At 37.9% G+C, this 22,681-nt stretch overlaps 1 protein-coding gene across 2 annotated transcripts in view; it reads right to left on the bottom strand.

The window, feature by feature from the left end:
• Positions 1–283: 283 nt before the first annotated feature.
• Positions 284–22,681, bottom strand: part of LOC128691186 (JNK1/MAPK8-associated membrane protein) — a 60,414-nt gene continuing 38,016 nt past the window's right edge. For both annotated transcript variants that reach the window (XM_070089066.1, XM_070089067.1), the window contains 3 exons: positions 19,304–19,473; positions 18,790–18,866; positions 284–538 (listed from right to left, as the gene is read on the bottom strand). In XM_070089066.1, coding sequence (XP_069945167.1) covers positions 329–538; positions 18,790–18,866; positions 19,304–19,473 — 457 coding nt within the window. In that variant the 3' untranslated portion in view covers positions 284–328. The remainder of the gene's footprint in view (positions 539–18,789; positions 18,867–19,303; positions 19,474–22,681) is intronic.

The following is a 22,681-nucleotide window of genomic DNA, read 5'->3' as shown; positions in this document are numbered from 1 at the left end:
TTATACAAGAGTTGTCATTAATGTGAGGTGACTGATGGTGCAATCTGTGAGGTAACTGAAGGTGCAAAAGTTGTCATCAATATCACTGATGGTACAAGAGTTGTCATCTATGTGAGGTGGAGGAGCAAAATATTGGGTGCAAATAGTTTTTGTATGCCTAATTATTTAGAGATAGTATAAACACATTATCTTGATATACTCAGTGAGTAATCCACATATGAACAACACAACTAACTAATCAAACATCTTACTATAAAAAAGGTAAACAGAAAAACCCTCAACATATAATAAATAAAATTTTAATATTTTTTTATTTAATAAATACCCTTTAACCAATGTTGGAAGGGTCAGTAAATCGAGAGGTAAGAATGTAAAAGAGGGCTGGTAGAGGCACTAGTGCACATAGAGAGCCATGAAGGACTCCTTCTGTCAGCTGTGTAATTGCAACAATACCATAAGCATGCAATCCCCAATGACCTAGGAGAATAACGAGATTACGTACGTCCCGAACACATCCCATCAGGAGGCCAGGCATTGACTGCAAGAAATGAGAAAACCAATGAATTATATATTTATCTCTGTAACTCAAAAATAAATTATTCTGTATACACTAAATTATCCTGTATACATTATAGGTAGTAGATTAGTAGACAGCAACCACCCAGGGAGGTACTACCGTTCTACCAAATGAGTGTTAAACACAAGCCTGTAATTGTTTTGCATGATGGTGGGATTGCTGGTGTCTTTTTCTGTCTCATAAACATGCAAAGTTGCAGGTATGTCTTGCTACTTATACTTACACTTTGGTCACACTACATATGCATGTACAAGCAAATACAGGTCCACATTCCTTTATCCGAAACCCTTGGGGCTAGTACTGTTTCGAATTTCAGACTTTTTAGAATTTCAGAATGATTCTCAACGCCACCACATGGCGGTGTGACCCAGCACCGAGATGACTGATGCTCCACACTCCACGAAAAAACTTTGTTTTTTTGAACTTTTCAAATTTCAGAATGTGGACCTATACTATATACTAACCCCTCTCGGTTTTCTTCTATTTTTTCCTAGTTCTTGTTCTTGTTTATTTCTGCTTATGGAACAGAAATCTTCCTCCATAATCTGAGTGTCGTAGGAGGCGACTAAATGCCAGGAGAAATAAGCTAGTAACCCCTTCTCCTGTATTATACTACTAAAACCAAGGAAAAGAAAAACTTTATAAAGCTGAATGGGGTAGGGGAGTTTCAGTGGGGAGAAATAAAAGGGATTAAGTCAGGAGTATCTGAGAGAGTTAGAGCTAAGGAAGGGGTAGCAATAATGTTGAAGAATCAGTTAAGGAGAGAGAAGAGGGAACATAAATGCATAAATTAAAGGATTACGTGGAGATGGGAAGTACAGTGCCGGCACTCTGAAGGAGGGGTGTTAATGTTGCAGTTTTATAACTGTTGTGTAAGCTCGTCTCTGGCTAGACAGTGATGGAATGAATGATGATGAAAGTTTTTCTCTTTCAGGCCACCCTGGCTTGGTGGGAAATGGCCAATGTGTTAATAAAAAATAATAAATAATGTGAAAGTGGGTCATAATAAGTGTATGCACCTGAAGTAGAATAAGTTCACAATTTTGCCATTATATTCCAAAGCTCATTTATTTGATTACCACTTTATTGGTCACCACAACTTATATTAGTCCCTTTTATATTATTATTTTATACTTTAATTCTAACTTTAAAGAATTACCTTTACAGTACTACCTACTATCATATTCCCAAGCTCCATTATTTTATCATCACTTTATTTGTATTAGTCCCTTTTTAATAGCTCATTATTTTACATTTGTTAAATAATTCAGGTGCTATTTTTTAGCTTAAGACTATTTACTTTGTTTTATACTTAATTCTAACTATAGATTCACTACAAATCTTATGATTACAAGCATTGATCCTGATACCAACCTCTTATTTAATGACTTAAATGAATCAAACAGTTACTGTAATTACTACACTGCAGAACAATCAATGGCACTTCTCAGTGCCAACAACAACATAACTATCTTTAACTACAATATCAGATCTTTAAGCAAGCATTACGATGACCTCATAGCATTACTAAATTCCTTACATGCCAATATGTCCATCATTACACTAACTGAAACCTGGCTAAAGCCTGATAGTACAGATGTCTATGCCATTCCTGGTTACACAGCCATACACAACTGTAAGCCAGACCAACAAGGGGGTGGCACAGCCATATACTACTCAGACCAACTAGAATGTATCACTAATACTTGCACAAGGGATGAACATGGGGAATATATAATAGCCAAATTCAAATCCAAATACCTACAAAAACCTCTCACATTGATAAACATCTACAGAGTTCCACAGTCAAACATTAGCCAATTTAGTCAAAACCTAGGAAGTATGATAACTGATGCACGCTTGAACAAAGATCACTTACTACTCTCAGGTGACTTCAATATAAATCTCCTGCAAGACCAGGACCCACACATTACTGAATTCACAAACACAATGAGTAACTGTATGTTGCTACCAACAGTAACAAAACCTACAAGAGTTACAGAGACTAGTGTTTCCCTACTTGACCACATCTGGACCAACACCATATCCCCTTTAAAATCAGGCATAATTACAGATAATACCACAGACCACTACCCTACTTTTCTCATAACAACTCTTGGTAAATTACCCCAAGACACTACTAAAGTCACCTTCAGACTTCACAATGAGGCAGCCATTAATAACTTCACAACAGCAGTAGCAAACATTGACTGGCACACTGAGCTAGAAATCTATACAGATATTGACGAATGTATTAATAATTTTCTAAAAAAGACCCAATACCTCTATAACAAGCACTGCCCTAAAAAAACTAAACAGACGACAGCTAAGAGACTGAACAGTCCCTGGTTAACACCCAGCATTCTCAAATCCATAAATACAAAACACCAATATGAAAAACAGTACAGAATGGGTCACATAACCAGAGACCAAACAAAACGTTACTCGTCAATCCTAACCAGCCTGATAAGAAGGGCAAAAAAATTGTATTATGAGAACAGATTATCCAACTTACGAGGTGATATAAAAAAGACCTGGAAAACCCTATCAGAAATTCTAGGAACAAAAAAGTTATCATGAAATAGCGAAATAAAATTAGCAAAATCAGATGAACCCCAACTCCCACCAACAGAAACAGCAAATAGACTCAATGGCTTCTTCTCCACTATAGGACAAAACCTTGCCAATAAAATCCCAAGCTCAGATACCCCACCAAATGACTACCTCACCGGCAACTACCCGAACACACTGTTCCTAGCTCCGACTAACCCATACGAAGTCTCCCTTATTATCAACACACTAAAAAACAAGGCAGGAGATTTAAATACCTTACCACCCTTTATATACAAAAAAGTGTCACAAGTGCTATCACCAATCATTGCAACACTCTTTAACAAATCCATTGAATCCTCCACCTTCCCTACAGTACTCAAAATAGCAAGGGTCACCCCGATCCACAAAGGAGGAGACCAAAGAGAGTTGAATAACTATAGGCCAATATCCAACTTACACCCTCTCTCAAAAATCTTCGAAAAATTAATTCATAAACGAATCTACTCCTACCTTATCTCCCAAAACATACTCAACCCCTGCCAATTTGGATTCAGGCCAAATAAAAATACTAATGATGCTATTATACACATGCTAGAACATATATACACTGCAATAGAGAAAAAAGAAGTCCCACTGGGGATCTTCATTGACTTACGTAAAGCTTTTGATACAGTTAACCATGACTTGCTCCACGTAAAATTGTCACACTATGGCATAAGAGGGCACTCCCTCAACTACCTCAAGTCATACCTCAGCAACAGAAGCCAATATGTGTATGCAAATGGGGCAAACTCTTCTGCACAACCAATTACAGTTGGTGTCCCACAGGGAAGTGTCCTTGGCCCTCTTCTCTTTCTCCTATACATAAATGACCTACCAAATGCTTCGCAATTACTCAAACCCACACTATTTGCAGATGACACTACATACGTCTTCTCCCACCCGAGCCCAGTCACGCTAGCCAATACTGTAAATACCGAATTACAGAAAATATCTACCTGGATGAGGACTAACAAACTTACACTAAACATTGACAAAACCTACTTCATTCAGTTTGGTAACAGAGCTACAGATGTCCCTCTTAACATAATGATAAACGGATCACCTATCACAAAGCTAACAGAGGGAAAATTCTTAGGAATCCACCTTGATAATAGACTCAAATTTCATACACATATACAACAAATTTCTAAGAAAATTTCCAAGACTGTAGGCATACTATCGAAGATACGGTACTATGTTCCACAGTCAGCCCTCCTGGCCCTATATCACTCTCTTATTTACCCCTATCTCATCTATGGAATTTGTGCATGGGGCTCAACAACAAGTAACCATCTCAGACCACTAATTACCCAACAAAAGGCTGCAGTTAGAATGATAACAAATTCTCACTATAGGCAGCACACTCCACCAATATTCAATACACTAAACCTACTCACCATACAAAACATCCATACTTATTACTGCACCTATTACATACATAGAACACTTAACTCTGATATTAACCCTCCCCTCAAACATCTCCTTGCCAACCTCAACAGAACACATGACCATAACACAAGGCACAGATCACTCTTTGATGTTCCTCGTGTCCATCTCACACTATGCAAAAACTCAATGCACATAAAAGGCCCTAAAATCTGGAATTCATTACCTGTAAATATAAAAGAAACACTACCTGTTTATAAATTCAAGTCTCTTCTCAAAGATCACTTACTCACCCAAAACCAAATAAATACTGAATAACTGAACCTTATAAATTGTATATCTTAAATGTTTCTCACAATTATATCACATAAATGTTAAACCTAAAACCCAATCTAACTTTATTATTTTGTAAATACACTACCTAACAGAATACTCCATTCTACTGAATGTACAACAATGCATACAACCATATGACCTGTCTTTGTAATACTCACTTGTGCTTTATAGTAATCTGTTTACATTAAAGTTTTATCACTGATTTCATCATTGCTTAGTTAATCTTAAGTTAATTTTAAGCCAGCCCGTAATGCTATGCATAGTATAAGTGGCTTTGACATGCTGCTCATCTGTATTTTTTGTACCTCTGTATGTGTGCTCAAATTTTAAATAAATAAATAAATAAATAAAAAAGAAGAGACGAGTGTAGAGGAGAGAGAGAGATTTTAGATGTTAAGCAAGTGTGTAGGAAATTTAGAGCCAAGTGAGAGAGTAACTGTGGTAGGAGACCTTAATGGTAAAGTAGAAGTGTTTAAAGAGAGTGTGGTAAGTAAGTTTGGGGTGCCAGGTGTAAATGATAATGGGGAGCATTTGATTGAACTCTGTATAGAAAGGGGTTTGGTTACAGGTAACACATTTTAAGAAAAAGAGGATAAATAAGTGTACAAAATACGATATAGGGCGTAATGATAGTAGTTTGCTGGACTACGTATTGGTAGATAAAAGACTGTTGGGTGGACTTCAGGTTGTACATGTTTATAGAGGGGCAACAGATATATCAGATCACTTTAGTTGTAGCTAAAGTAAGTAAGAGAGAGAGGGAAGGTTTACAAACTAAAGGAGGAGGCAGTTAGGGTAAGATATAAACAACTATTGGAGGACAGATGGGCTAGTGTGAGTACTGTATAGGCAATGGGGTAGAAGACGTACAGGGTAAGTTTAAGAATATAGTGTAAGAGTGTTCAGCATAAATTTGTGGTTACAGGAAAGTGGGTGCTGAAGGGAAGAAGAGCGATAGGTGGAATGATGGTGTAAAGAGAGTACAGTAGTAGTAAAAGAGGAAAATTTAGCATATGAGAGGTTTTCACAAAGTAGAAGTGATGCAAGGAGGGAGGAGTATATAGAGAGAAAAAGAGAGGTTAAGAGAGTGGTGAAGCAATGTAAAAAGAAAGCAAATGAGAGAGTGGGTGAGATGTTATCAACAAATTTTGCTGAAAATAAGAAAAAGTTTTGGAGTGAGATTAACAAATTGAGGAAGCCTAGGAACAAATGGATTTCAGTTAAAAATAGGAGAGGAGAGTTATTAAATGGAGAGTTAGAGGTATCGGGAAGATGGAGGGAATATTTTGAGGAATTGTTAAATGTTGATGAAGATAGGGAAGCTGTGATTTCGTGTATAGGGCGAGGAGGAATAACATCTTACAGGAGTGAGGAAGAATCAGTTGTAAGTGTAGGGAAAGTGCATGGGGGAGTAGGTAGAATGAAAGGGGGTAAGGCAGCTGGGATTGATAGGATAAAGATAGAAATGTTAAAAGTAGGTGAGGATATAGTTTTGGAGTGGTTAGTGCTTTTATTTAATAAATGTATGGAAGAGGGTAAGGTACCTAGGGATTGGCAGAGAGCGTGCACAGTTCCTTTGTATGAAGGCAAAGGGGACAAAAGAGAGAGTAAAAATTATAGGGGAATAAGTCTGTTGAGTCCTAGGTAGTAGGTTGGTAGACAGCAACCGCCCAGGGAGGTACTACCGTCCTGCCAAGTGAGTATAAAATAAAAGCCTGTAATTGTTTTACATGATGGTAGGATTGCTGGTGTCCCTTTTTCTGTCTCATGAACATGCAAGATTTCAGGTACGCCTTGCTACTTCTACTTACACTTAGGCCACACTACACATACATGTACAAGCATATATATACACACAACCCTCTGGGTTTTCTTCTATTTTCTTTCTAGTTCTTATTCTTGTTTATTTCCTCTTATCTCCATGGGGAAGTGGAACAGAATTCTTCCTCCGTAAGCCATGCGTGTTGTAAGAGGCGACTAAAATGCCGGGAGCAAGGGGCTAGTAACCTCTTCTCCTGTATATATTACTAAATGTAAAAGGAGAAACTTTCGTTTTTCCTTTTGGGCCACCCCGCCTCGGTGGGATACGGCTGGTGTGTTGAAAGAAAGAAAGAAAGAAAAGGAGAAACTTTCGTTTTTCCTTTTGGGCCACCCTGCCTTGGTGGGATACGGCCGGTGTATTAAAAGAAAAAAAAAGAAGTCTGTTGAGTATACCCAGTAAAGTGTATGGTAGAGTTATTATTGAACGAATTAAGAGTAAAATGGAGAGCAGGATAGCAGATGAACAGGGAGGCTTTAGGAAGGGTATGGGGGTGTTCACCTTTATGTTTACTGTGAAACATATAGGTGAACAGTATTTAGATAAGGGTAAAGAGGTTTTTGTGGCATTTATGGATTTGGAAAAGGCATATGATAGAGTGGATAAGGGAGCAATGTGACAGATGTTGCAAATATATGGAATAGGAGGTAGGTTATTGAAAGCAGTGAAGAGTCATTACAATGCTCAGGTTAGAGTATGTAGGCGAGAGAGAAATTATTTCCCAGTAAAAGTAGGCCATGGACAGGGATGCGTGATGTCAACATGGTTGTTCAATATATTTAAAGATTGTAATAAAGTTGGTAGAATTACCGACAATATGTAAAGTAAAAGGACACAAGTGCAACTAATGTGACATTTATTGTGGCAACGTTTCGCTCTCCAGGAGCTTTATCAAGCCATTACGTAATGGCTTGATAAAGCTCCTGGAGAGCGAAACGTTGCCACAATAAATGTCACATTAGTTGCACTTGTGTCCTTTTACTTTACATATTTAAAGATGAAGTTGTAAGGGAAGTGAATGCTCGGGTGTTGGCAAGAGGTGAGGGGTTAAAAGATAAAGAATCTAACACAATGAGGGAGTTGTTACAGTTGCTCTTTGCTGATGACACTGTGCCTTTGGGAGATTCTGAAGAGAAGTTGCAGAGGTTGACTGATGAGTTTGGTAGGGTATGTAAAAGAAGGAAATTAAAAGTGAATATAGGAAGGAGTACAGTGATGAGGATAACAAAAAAATTAGATAACGAAAGACTAGATGTCAGATTGGAGGGGGAGAGTATGGAGAAGGTGAATGTGTTCAGATATTTTGGAGTGGACATGTCAGCAGATAGATAAATCATAGAACTGATGAGGGAAAAAAGGTGAGTGGTGCACTGAGGAGTCTGTGAAGACAAATAACTTTATCCATGAGAGCAAAGAGGGAATGTATGAGAGTACAGTTATACCAACGTTCTTGTATGGGTGTGAGGCATGGGTTGTGAATGTTACAACAAGGAGAAGGCTGGAGGCAGTGGAGATATCATGCCTGAGGGCAATGTGTGGTGTGAATAAAATGCAGAGAAACCGTAATTTGGAGATTAGGTGGTGTGGGATTACCAAAACTAGTATTCAGAGGGCTGAGGAGGGGTTACTGAGGTGGTTTAGATATGTAGAGAGGCTGGAACAAAACAGAACGACTTCAAGAGTGTATAAATCTGTAGTGGAGGGAAGGCGGAGTAGGGGTCAGCCTAGGAAAGGTTGGAGGGAGGGGGTAAGGGAGGTTTTGTGTGCAAGGGGCTTGGACTTCCAGCAAGTGTGCGTGAGCATGTTAGATAGGAGCAAATGGAGACAAATGGTTTTTTGAACTTGACGTGCAGCTGGAGTGTAAGCAAGGTAACATTTATGGAGGGATTCAGGGAAACTGGCTATCGGACTTGATTCCTGAAGAAGGGAAGTACAGTGCTGGCACTCTCAAGGAGGAGTGTGAATGTTGCAGTTTTATAACTGTAGTGGAAGCATGCCTCTGGCAGGACAGTGATGGAGTGAATTGTGATGAAAATTTTTCTTTTTCGGGCCACCCTGGCTTGGTGGGAAATGGCCGATGTGTTAATAAAAAATAATAAATAATATTATAACAGACTTCATTGTGCTAAATAGTCAAACAAGCCCAGTTTCTTTCTCCAAGCTTCATGACTTTGCACTTGGTAGGGTTAAACCCCAGGAGCCATTTGTCAGATTAGGCTTGAAGCCTGCTGAGATCCTATTGTAGCCTTTCCTAGATCAGGGCCTGATGAACCAGGCTGTTAATGCCAGCCACACGCAATCCAATGTATGACCCACAGCCCAGCTGGTCAGGTACTAACTTTTGGTATCTGTCTAGTTCCCTCTTGAAGAGAGCAAGAGGCCTATGTACTGTATTTATAATCTCCCTTATGTATGCTGGGAGGCAACTGAACAATCATGGGACCCCTGACACTTATTGTGATATCTCTTAGTACTCACAGCCAGTGGCAAACCTACATTTTTGGGGTCCTGAAGCTTGAATTGTTATGGAGCCCCTTTGCAACCCATTTTCATACAATAAATCCAAAACTTTTAAACAATGTGGACTAAAGTTGCTTCTGGGAGCCCTTCCGGAATTAGACACCCTGAAGCTTAAGCTTCATTAGTTTCATAGTAGATCCACCCTGGTAACAGCACCCATGCTTTTCATTAGGGATGTTGCACTGCATGCCAAATTTTTTGCTTTCATAGGGAGTGATTTCTGTGTGTATATTTGGGACTAATTCCTCTAGGATTTTTCAGGTGTAAATTATGATGTGTCCTTCTCGACTGCATTCCAAGAAGTACAGGTCGAGAGACTTCAAAGGTTCCCAGTAATTGAGGTGCTTGACTGTACTTATATGTGCAGTGAAGGTTCTCTCTGTATTCTCCAGATCTGCAATTTTGCCTGCCTTGAAAGTGGTCATTAGTGTACAGCACTATTCCAGCCTAGAGAGAACAGGTGACTGAAATAGAATCATCATTGGCTTGGCATCCCTTGTCTTGAAGGTTCTCATTATCCATCCTATCATTTTCCTAGCAGATGTGATAATCACATTGCTGTGAGCTTTGAAAGTGAGATCTTCTGACATTATCACTCCCAAGTCCTTCGCATTAGTTTTCCACTTTAGTGTGTTGTTATAATTTGTTTTGTACTCCAATCTTACTTTTATTTCGTCAAGTTTTTGATGGTGGAGTAACTGAAATTTGTCCTCAATGAAATTCATATTGTTTCTTGTGGCCCATTTGAAGATCTGGCTTGTATCCCCTTTAACCTTTTGAGGGTCCAGAGGCCAAATCTCAGAGTGACAGCCAGGGAACAAGAATTTAAAAAAAAAAAAAAAAAAAAAAATTAATTTTTCTCTTGAAATAATTGAGAATATTTTTCTGAAGGTAATAAAACAAAAAGTACGAAATTTGATGGAAAACTGATGAAATTACGCTCACGAATTTTGCTGCGTCAGCGATATTTACACACGGGCGATTTTGCCGACCTTGATTCCCATTTTAGGGCAATTACATACATTATTCTAGTTGACCAAATTCTTAGCTATTTCGCTAGTATTACTTCTATTTCATCGATTGAGCACAAGAAATCACCAAGTCAAACTGTTTCAACTACCCAATGAAGTGATCGGAAATTGGTAATAAGGCCAATTTAACACAAAGTTCAAAATATTCCAATTTCAAAATAGGATCCAGAATAAACAATGTAGGCATTCCTGACACTAAACTAACATTTCCTCTGTTTATTAGTTATGTTTTCAGGCTTTACAAATGAATTCCATTTTGATTTTTTATTCGTATGAATTTTTATTCACACCAAAAAATAGATTTACTGTTATGCAACATTATAATAATTGTATAAAAAATATCAGCCCATTTGTGAACGTATATTAGATGCACCAGCTGACATCTATTAGATGCGTGACCATTTGCTTACTCTTGAACATCGGAAAATACGTACTGAACATTTCTGCTACTTTCAGCTCAGTTTGAAGCCCTTTTCAGTACTAAAACCAATCAAAACCATCTCTATTTCTGTAATATATCTTCCATTCAATCAAGTGAGACCAAGAAATTGCAAATACAACTGTAAAAAACATACGAAAAAACACCGCAAAGATGATGTTTTAATCCAAAAATACGGTTGCAGTTTTCTTTTTCTCATTATGCACTGCATGCTGCAGTATTTGTCTTATATGGTGCACACTTACCACAGAGATGTATTTCCTCATATGTAGGCCCACATTTACTGTTCACAGCTTATGTGAGTGAGCTGAGCTCAAGCCGTAGTTCTACGATTTGGACCCAGGCTTCAAAGCCATGGACCCTCAAAGGGTTAAATTTCAGTTTTAGTCTGCCTGAAATATTCTGCATAATCAGTAAATATTGAAACAGTTATGCACATTTTGAAAATAAAATTTGCTTTGTTGAGGTGCCTGGACCTCCACTTAAACATCAATTGAATCAGAGATCAGCTTTCCCCACGAGTGTTGAGTATCCACAGTTGTTTAGAGATGTTCTTCTGACCTGTAGAGAACACTTAAAATGACTCAAAAGTGGAAAACAAGTTGTTAACTTAATTGTTAGTGAGCTATACTGCATGTATTATGAATTGTGCCTTTAACTGATATTTTCATAGATAACTGGGTAATACAGTGGACCCTCGGCCAACGAAGGTATCGTCTAACGATAAATTCGTCCAATGAGCTTCGTTTGAGCATAAAAATTTTGGCCCAACCAACGATGAAAAACTCGACCAACATGATTCGTCCCGAACCTGGCCGTCCAGCCTGAGCGACTCAGCTGCCCTGCCATCACTGTTTACAAGCCAGGGTGGACGGTTCCACGCATATATTCAATAATTTTGTATTATTCCATTGTTTTTAGTGCTTGTAACTGCTAAATAAGCCACCATGGGTCCAAAGAAAGCTTCTAGTGCCAACCCTGTGGTAAAAAGGGTGAGAAATACTATCGAAATACTATCGTACCATGATCAGTTGCTGCTGCACCACAGTCAGCTGTTGCTGCTGCTGCACCACCGTCAGCTGTTGCTCCACCACCATCAGCTATACTACTCGAAGATGTGGAGAGTGTTTTTGGTGTGGCTTAACGAGAAACAATTACCAAGAAACAATTAACCCCAGAGGGTTAGCCACCCAGGATAACCCAAGAAAGTCAGTGCATCATCGAGGACTGTCTAACTTATTTCCATTGGGGTCCTTAATCTTGTCCCCCAGGATGCGACCCATACCCAGGTGAACAGGAAAAAATGCCTGGAACTAGTGCTCATATTGGTGAATTTAAAGCCAGCTAAGGTTGGTTGGAGAGATTTAAGAATCGTAGTGGCATACACAGTGTGATAAGGTATGGCGAAGCTGAAAAATTCCAACCCCCAACAAGTGTTCGAGTGAGATGAAACAGGCCTGTTCTGGAAGACAATGCCAAACAGGACCTACATTACTCAGGAGGAAAAGGCACTCCCCAGGACACAAACTTATGAAAGACAGGATAACTCTCATGTTTTGTTGTAATGCTAGTGGGGATTGCAAAGTGAAGCCTTTACTATTGTATCACTCTGAAAATCCCAGAGTGTTCAAGAAAAAGTGTCTCATAACTCATCAATACTCTTCAATAAAGGTAAGTGTCATTTTAACATTTATTTATGTAGTTATTGTGCATGTCTCATTGTTCTCTTTGTAGGAAATGTATATTTCATTAAAAAAAAACAACTCTTTTTAATACTTTTGGCTGTCTGGAACAGATTAACCCTTTGACTGTCGCGGCTGTATATATACGTCTTACGAGGTACCGTGTTTGACATATATATTTTATTATCACACTGGCCGATTCCCACCAAGGCAGGGTGGCCCGAAAAAGAAAAACTTTCACCATCATTCACTCCATCACTGTCTTGCCAGAAGGGTGCTTTACACTACAGTTTTTAAACTGCAACATTAACACCCCTCCTTCAGAGTGCAGGCACTGTACTTCCCATCAGTGCCTGCACTCTGAAGGAGGGGTGTTAATGTTGCAGTTTAAAAACTGTAGTGTAAAGCACCCTTCTGGCAAGACAGTGATGGAGTGAATGATGGTGAAAGTTTTTCTTTTTCGGGCCACCCTGCCTTGGTGGGAATCGGCCAGTGTGATAATAAAATATATATGTCAAACACGGTACCTCGTAAGACATATACATACTCATAAATTCTAGCGGCTTCAAATCAAGCAGGAGAAAGCTGGTAGGCCCAGTTGTGAGAGAACGGGTATGTGTGGTCAGTGTGCACCATATAAAAAAAATCCTGGAGCACGCAGAAAAAAAAAAACTCCGACCATTTTTTTAATTAAAATGCCGACTTTGTGGTCTATTTTCGTATAACATTTACGGTTGTATTCTCGTTTTCTTGGTCTCATTTGATAAAATGGAAAACATATTATAGAAATAGAGGTGATTTTGATTGATTTTTCTATAAAAAGAACCTGGAAATCGAGCTCAAAGTAGTGGAAATGTTTGATTTTTGCCAATGTTCAAAAGTAAACAAATGATGTCATTGTCCAATAAATGTCCAACTAGCCATTCTAATATGCAGTCATGAATGAGTTGATGTTATTTATACAATTATTATAATATTGCAGTAGTCTGCATAATAGTAAGTCTTCTATTTTTTGTTTGAATAAAAATTCAAAATAGAAAACAAAAGTAATATCAGAGGGGCCTTGAGACATGACTGATGAACAAAGAAAATGTTATTTTAGAGCCAGGAATGTCTGCATTGTTCATTCTGGACCTTATTTTGAAATTGTCATATTTTTTAATTTTCGTGAAATTGGCCAAATTGCAAATTTCTGACCACATTATTGGGTAATTGAAATTGGTAAATGGGCAGTTTCTTGTACTCAATCGATAGAAAAAATGGAGTTCTAAAGAAATCGCTATGAGTTTGGTCGACTGGAACACCGGAATTAGCCGAAAATAGGGCTCAAAGTGGGCGAAATCGCGGATTTGTAAATATCGCCGAGGTTGCTAACTTCGCGAGAGCATAATTCCGTCAGTTTTCCATCAAATTTCGTTTTTTTGGTGTCATTACAATCGGGAAAAGATTCTCTATCATTTCATAAGAAAAAATAATTTTTTTTTTTTAAATTTTGCGACACCAGGAGACACCTAAGGATTGGGGGTTGCGACAGTCAAGGGGTTAATTGGATTTCCATTATTTCTTATGGGGAAAATTAATTTGACTAAAAATAAATTCACCTAAAGATAAGCTCTCTGGAACATATTAATATCATTGGTCGAGGGTCCAATGTACATATTTTATGAAAAGGAGGATTAATAAGTATACAAGGTATGATATAGCATGTGATGAAAGTAGTTTGTTAGATTATATATTGGTGGATAAAAGGATGATAGGTAGGCTTCAGGATGTACATGTTTATAGAGGGGCAACAGATATATTGGATGATTATCTAGTTATAGCTACAGTTAGAGTAAGAGGTAGATGGGACAAAAAAATGTCAACAGCAAGTAAGAGAGAGGGTAAAGTGTATAAACTAAGGGAGGAGGATGTTAGGGTAAGATATAAATAACTATTGGCAGAAAGGTGGACTAGTGCAAGTATGAATAGTGGGGGGGTTAATGAGGGTTGGGATAGTTTTAAAAATGCAGTATTAGAATGTGGGGCAAAAGTTTGTGGCTATAGGAGGATGGGTGCAGGAGGAAAGAGAGTGATTGGTGGAATGATGAAGTAAAGGGTGTAATAAAAGAGAAAAAGGTAGCTTATGAGAGGTTTTTACAAAGCAGAAGTGTTATAAGAAGAGCAGAGTATATGGAGAGTAAAAGAAAGGTGAAAAGAGTAATGAGAGAGTGCAAAGAGAGAGCAGATGAGAGAGTGGGAGAGGCACTGTCAAGAAATTTTGCTGAAAATAAGAAAAAAAATTGGGGTCAGATGAACAAGCTAAGAAAGCCTAGGGAACGACTGTATTTGTTTGTTAAAAACAGAGAAGGGGAGTTAGTTGATGGGGAACTGGAGATATTGGGTAGATGGCAGGAATATTTTGAGGAACTTTTAAATGTTGAGGAAGAAAGGGAGGAGGTAATTTCATGCACTGGCCAGGAAGGTATAACATCTTTTAGGAGTGAAGAAGAGCAGGATTTGAATGTGGGGGAGGTGCACGAGGCATTATGTAGAATGAGAGGGGGTAAAGCAGCTGGAACTGACAGGATCATGACAGAAATGTTAAAAGCAGGGAGAAATATAGTGTTGGAGTGGTTGGTATTTTTGTTTAATAAATGTATGAAAGAGGGGAAGGTACCTAGGGATTGGCAGAGAGCATGTATAGTTCCTTTATATAAAGGGAAGGGGGACAAAAGAGACTGCAAAATTATAGAGGAATAAGTTTACTGAATATACCAGGAAAAGTGTACGGTAAAGGTAAGACAGAGAGTAGGATTGCGGATGTGTAGATCAAGTGTTTACATTGAAGCATATGTGAACAGTATTTAGATAAAGGGAGGGAAATTTTCACTGCATTTATGGATTTAGAAAAGGCATATGATAGAGTGGATAGGGGAGCAATGTGGCAGATGTTGCAAGTGTATGGAATAGGTAGTAAGTTACTAAATGCTGCAAAGAGTTTTTATGAGGATAGTGAAGCTCAGGTTAGGGTGTGTAGGAGAGAGGGAGTTTGGAAGGGTGTGTAAAGGTAGAAAGTTGAAAGTGAACATAGATAAGAATAAGGTGATGAGGGTATGAAACAATTTAGATAAAGAAAATTTGGATATCACATTGGAGAGAGGAAGTATGGAAGAAGTGAATGTTTTCAGATACAGTGGACCCCCGCTTAACGATCACCTCCCAATGCGACCAATTATGTAAGTGTATTTATGAAAGTGCGTTTGTACATGTATGTTTGGGGGTCTGAAATGGACTAATCTACTTCACAATATTCCTTATGGGAACAAATTCGGTCAGTACTGGCACCTGAACATACTTCTGGAATATGACTCAAGAAATCGTAATGACACGATTGCAAACAAACCATACCCCCGGCCAGGATTGAACCCGCGGTCATAGAGTGTCAAAACTCCAGCTGGTCTAGTGGCTAACGCGACGGGCTGGAGTTTTGACACTATGACCGCGGGTTCAATCCCAGCCGGGGGTATGGTTTATACTTCTGGAATGAAAAAATATCGTTAACCGGGGGTCCACTGTATTGGGGAGTTGACTTGTCAACAGATGGGTTTATGAAGGATGAGGTTAACCATTGAATTGATGAGGGAAAAAAGGTGAGTGGTGCACTGAAGTATCTGTGGAGAAAAAAAAAACGTTATCCATGGAGGCAAAGAAGGGAATGTACAAAAGGAAAGTGGTACCAACACTCTTATATGGGTGTGAAGCTTGGGCTGCAAATGCTGCACCAAGGAGGTGGCTGGAGATGTCCTGTCTGAGGGCAATGTGTAGTGTAAATATTATGCAGAGAATTTTGAGTGTGGAAATTAGGAGGAGGTGTGAAGTTACTGAAAGTATTAGTCAGAGGGCTGATGAAGGGTTGTTGAGGTGGTTTGGTCATTTAGAGGGAATGAATCAAAGTAGAATGACTTGGAGAGCATATAAATCTGTAGAGAAAGGAAAGCGGGGTAGGGATCATCCTTGAAAAGGTTGGAGGGAGGGGGTAAAGGTTTTGTGAGTGAGGGGCTTGGATTTCCAGTAAGCATGTGTGAGCATGTTAGATAGGAGTGAATGGAGATGAATGGTTTTTGGGACCTGACGAGCTGTTGGAGTGTGAGCAGGATAATATTTTGTGAAGAGATTCAGGGAAACAAGTTAGCCGAAGTCGAGTCCTTGAAATGGGAAGTACAATGCCTGCACTTTAAAGGAGGGGTCTGGGATATTGGCAGTTTGGAGACTGACTTTTAAACTGTCATATCTGAGTGCCTCTGCAAAGACAGTGATTATGTATGAGTGAGATGAAAGTGTTGAATGATAATGAAAGTATTTTCTTTTTGGGGATTTTCTTTCTTTTTGGGTCACACTGCCTTGGTGGGAGACGACCGACGTGTTGAAAAAAAACTGGGTATGATATGACACTGACAAAAATGCACTGTGTAAATACATTTCTTGAGATAGCATGATGGTAAAAATGCACTGTAAATGTATCTTAGTTAGTATTGCAGTATATATGCAGTGTAAATGCATTTCTTGATTTAGCATTATTGTAAAAATGCACCAGGTAAATGCATTTATTTAACCCTTTCAGGGTCCAGAGGCCAAATTTCAAAGTGTGCACCAGGATCAAAGAATTTTCAAAAATAATTTTGTTTTTTTTCTTATGAAATGGTAGAGAATCTTTATCTCAAGGTAATAAAACAAAGTACGAAATTTGATGGAAAACTGACGAAATTATGTTCTCGCGAATTTTGGTGTGTCAGCGATATTTACGCATCGGCGATTTTGCCGACTTTGACTCCCATTTTAGGCCAATCACTTTATTCCAGTCAACCAAATTCTTTCCTATTTCACTAGTATTACTTCTATTCTATCAAATGAGCACAAGAAATCGCCAAGTCAACTGTTTCAACTACAAAATAAAGTGATCGGAAATTGGTAATTTGGCCAATTTAATGCAAAGTTCAAAATATTCCAATTTCAAAACAGGGTTCAGAATAAACAATGCAGGCATTCCAGGCTTTACAAATGAATTCCATGTTGATTTTTTATTCATATAATGAATTTTTATTCAAACCAAAAAATAGAAGATTTACTGTTATGCAATACTGTAATAATTGTATAAGTAATATCACCACATTTGTGAACGTATATTAGACCCACCAGCTGGCGTGTATTAGACGTGTGAGGTCATTTGTTTACTTTTGAACATCGGCAAAAATTTAACATTTCTGCTAATTTGAGCTCAGTTTCAAGTTATTTTCAGTACTAAAACCAATCAAAATCATCTCTATTTCTGTCATATATCTTCCATTCTATCAAATGAGACCAAGAAATCGCAAATACAACCACAAAAACATACGAAAAAACACTGCAAAGTTGCTGTTTTAATCGAAAATTACGGTCTCAGGTTTTTTTTCTCTCATTATGCAGTCTGTGCTGCAGGATTTGTTTTATGTGGTGCACACATACCACATAGATGTATTCTCTCATATCTAGCCCCAAATTTACCGCTCACAGCTTATCAGAGTGAGCTGAGCTCATGGCGTAGATCTATGGTTTGGACCCTCAACGTAAAGCCGTAGATCTACGGCACGGACTCTGAAAGGGTTAAGACAGCATGATGATAAAAATACACCATGCACTTCTTGGACATGTCTACTATAATAACAAAGGAAGTGGTAAAACAGTGGAACAAAAGCAAATAAATGCTTACACAATCTGTGACAGGAACACATGAAATACTACAGGAATTCAAAAAAAAAAAATGCAAGAAAAAATGACAAAGATTAGTAAAGATAAGCAAAAGGAAACAGAAAAATCAATAAGATGGAAAAGAAGAAATTTATTATATAAATCACTGAACAGTGTGCTATATTACTTTTTCAGATGTGCAAGTACTGTCACATCCCTATTATGTGTAATTTTATCTTCACAGTCATCACCCTGACACACTTGAATTTATTACCTAACATAAGACAAGGGAACTTAAGAGAACAAAACAGATGATAGAACATGGCAGAAGACAGGACAACACAGCAGAAGATGGGACAATATGGCAGAAGATAGAACACTGCAGAATGTGAAACAAGAGGGAACAACACAGCAGATTAGGACAACACAGCAAAAGACTGGACAATACAGAAGATGGAATGACATGACAGAAAATGGGAATCAGACATAAAAAATTAAGACTACAGCAACTTTGGTAATAAGCAAAGTGATTGCTTTGAATGTGCTCACAGTAACTCAGGGGCCTGAAGAGAGTAAACAACATAATTTATATACTTTCCCACAAAAAAAAAAAAATACTGTTTCTACAGACAAGAGTTGCTTCTTTACTTCTCTGATCACTAAATTTTTTTTACAAATATTTATAATATAATACTAACCTGGTCCAACTGAAAAGCAAAATGTGCAGCATTTGATACTACTGACAATATGATCACCATGTATGGGAAGGAATAATCTGAAAAGAAAAAATGTATGTATTTATTGTGAAATAAATAAAAACTCTGTTTAACACTAGATACATTCCAGCATTTGAATACAGTCATACATTAAAAGTATAGAAATTACTAAGTATACATTTTCAATGAACAATTTACTGTAAATTACCCTCAAAACTGGGAATGCTGCATTAAGTCATTTTAATTGTGATGCTTGCTTGCTTCTTCAATATTTACAGTAATTTGTACCTAGAAAAACATTTAAAATGTTTAACAAATTTAGAGGATTTTTTTTACTGTAACCCTAGTTTTCCCATATGTTCAAAGCCTCACATACCAATAATTTGCACAAGGCACCAATATCCAAGAACATATCTCCTCTACTGTATGAGGGTTTACTGTATGTGCTATGTTTGTGTTGCTATGAAAAAGGAAATGACAATATTTGTTTACATACATATAAGCCCTGCTCCAACAGCATGGATAACAATAAGGACTGGGAGGAAGTAGAGTGCTGAATAGATGGCAGACTTTCCACGGCCTGGCAAAAGTTTTGATGAAAGGAATGGCCTTATCATCAACATCACCAGCAAACAGAGGGTGTAAAACACAAATACCATAGAATATCTGGAAGAAAAATGTTTAACAAATTTTACCTTTTTAATGAACAATACCTAATTAAATACTGTGCAGTTAAATCAAACAATTCTGGGATTACGTTCCTAGAGGTTCCCATGAATTCAGAATCTGCGAATATCCCAAATTCTGAGTTTAAAATAAATTGTTTCAGATATGAATTAATTTTGCGTTTCAGAATCCATATTTCTAAAAATATTGCTTGAACCTCATTAATCTGCTTTAGCTACAGCATTCTCTTACATTATTTCATTTGATATCCACAACTGTTACATTCCTATATCCTCCATTGTTTATGCATACAAATATTCACCCAACAAAACTACTACTTCAGCAACACATACAAGGTGCTATCAAAAATGTCCTGGACTCAAATTTTGGCACACTTCCCAGGTTAAATACGGTGGCGGCGAAGATCAATCATTACATACACTCCTTTTGAAGTAGTGTGGCAAGTTTCAGTGTAGTTGGTCTTTTTGGTGAGGCTGGATGGGCATTGTTTTGTCATGTCAGTGAGTTAAGCATTTGGCAATGAACCAATGGGTCGGACACGGTGCGTTGAATGGTCTTCTCAATTCAAAGTGGAATGAATGAACATGATGATGATCATGATGGGATGAACACTCTGGTCATCCATCAATGTTAAAAACAGATGTCATTAAAAAAAAGAAAAAGAAAAAAAGAAGGATGTTCACAAAGATCGTTATCAGAGAATCCAGGACATTGCAAGTGCTGTGGGAATTTCTTATGGGTTGAGTTAAAACATTCTGACTGCAAATTTGAACATGAAGTGAGTGGCTGTGAAATTTGTGCCAGTTTGTTTACTCAAAACCAGTCATCATTTTCTAGCCAAAAACAACTTGGCTGTCATCCCTCACCCTCCTTAGTCTCTAGGTCTAGCCCCCTGTGACTTCTTTCTCTTCTTAAAAAAAAAAAAAAGACAGAGTGGTGTTTTAATGACATGGAGAAGATTAAAGCAGAAATGACAGGCCGCACTACACACCATTACCACTCTTTCATTTACCCTTACCTCACCTATGGCATTTGTGCATGGGGCACAACCCAACAAAAAGCTGCAGTGCAACTGATTACCAACTCCTGCACTAGACAGCACACTTCACTGCTTTTTAAGAGCATTAACTTGCTTAATACATAAAACATCCACACTTATTATTGTGCCTACTACACACACAGAACATTACAGGGCCCTCCACATTCGTGAGGGTTAGGGAATCAAGAACCTCACGAATGTTGAAAATTCACGAATGTTTGGTGCACAAATATGTTGTAGGGAAATATAATAATAGCATTTACTTAGCCTAACAATACTGCTTCCTTAACCTACTGAACCATAAACAATTGTAATATACATACATGTATTGTATATACATACATGTTAAGGTTTAATAACAAATAATCAACAAACAAAACACTCATCACTCGTACGGTTAGGCAGACGAACTCTGATGACTTGTGATGATGATGACAATGCCGATGATAATGGTGGTGATAGTTAGCCATGCAGTTACTGATGATAATTGAATGGAGGTGATTATATGGAGTGTAACTGCATGGCATGATAAGTCTAGTGTGTGGATTCTAACTTCACTGCCAGCGTCACTGCCAATAATAGGCGGTGGATCATCGACACCGCTAGAGTCAGAGTTAGCAACAGGAGTTGTGGCAGGCTTCCTCGTGAAAAACATTGTGATGGGCATCTGAGACTGTTTCCTCTTCATATCTACAAACAGAGTTTTGTAGGGAATTATGCTCCTATCAACGTCTTTCATCACCTTCAGAGCCCTCAACATCGATGGGTCTATGTCGCAAAAAAATTGTTTGAGCTGTGCTGTCATTCTCATCGCTTGCCCTAGTTTTTCAAGGGTGAGGAAGCATAAATATGATTGGGCGGCTGGGCATTCGCAAATGTTTGAAGCTCACGAAAGTGGAACTCACGAATGTGGAGGGCCACCTGTATACTCAAATATTAACCCTCCTCTCAAACTACTCCTTGATAACTATAACAGAACACACAGGCATAATACAAGACACAAATCACTCTTCGATATCCCTTGTGTCCATCTCTCCGTGTACAAAAATGCTATGCACATAAGGGCCCAAAGATCTGGAATTCATTGCCTGAACACACTAAAGGGCCCCTGCTGCCTGTAAATCAATTTAAGGCCTTACTGAGAAATCACCTCATCACCCAAAATTAACCAGACAAACACTTAATACCTACCAGTTACTCAAAAAACTCCTAAATAAGTTAAGACTGCTCAACTATTTGATCATTTACTTCAAACTTAAAATTGTTTCAATTTCATTATTGTATATTGTGCTTGATGATTGCTCAACTATTTAATCATTACTTAAAATTCTTTCAACTTCATTGTTTTAAATTACTAAATTGTAATATTGTATTTTTTATAACTATATCAAAATTATAATTATTCTTATTCTCTACTGAACTTACTAAAGCCAAATAGCATGAACTTCAAGCTGAATATTCAATTTTCTTGTATTCATATTAACTCGCCTAATGACAATATGTAAAATTACTGCACTGTTATTTCCTTATTGATCTTAAGTTAGCCTTAAGTTTGCCCGAAATGCTCTGCAAATTGTTACACTCCTTTGTACAAACATGTATCATGCTAAAATATACTTGTCATTGTCAAGAGTTCCAGAATTTATCTGGGAGGTGGCAATGGCACTAGGATCAATGAATAGCCTCCCAAGGAGAGTACTTGGCAGGAGGCAATTTCAACTAGGTGATTAGGTAAGCATATGTATTATTTTCGTGGCAGTCCAGGAACTTTTTGATAGCATCTCGTATACTAGTGAAAAACCTACAGACCATATTTAAAATTACAGTACCATACAATAAATACTGCAAAAAGTGTCCTTAGTACCAGTAATTGTTTAAATATCTTCAATTATAGCAAAAGGTCCAAACACAAACAACTAAATGAATTATAACATATCTTTATTACTCTAATCACTTTGTTCCTCTATATTCACTTTTAATTACCTAATTTTATATACCTTCCCAAATTCATCCACCAACCTTTACAACTTCTCTTCACAATCTTCCAAAAGAGCTGTCATAAGTAAAGACCAACTATGATAACCCCCACTTGATACCAGATCCAACAACCTTTAATCCCACACGTCTCCCCAACACCCTAGCGTTCAT

This window comes from Cherax quadricarinatus, chromosome 27 (genome assembly GCF_038502225.1).
Source record: "Cherax quadricarinatus isolate ZL_2023a chromosome 27, ASM3850222v1, whole genome shotgun sequence".
In the NCBI taxonomy this organism is placed as follows: Eukaryota; Metazoa; Arthropoda; class Malacostraca; order Decapoda; family Parastacidae; genus Cherax; species Cherax quadricarinatus.
Note: the sequence above shows the minus strand (reverse complement) of the source record. Positions and strands in the feature narration are given on the sequence as shown.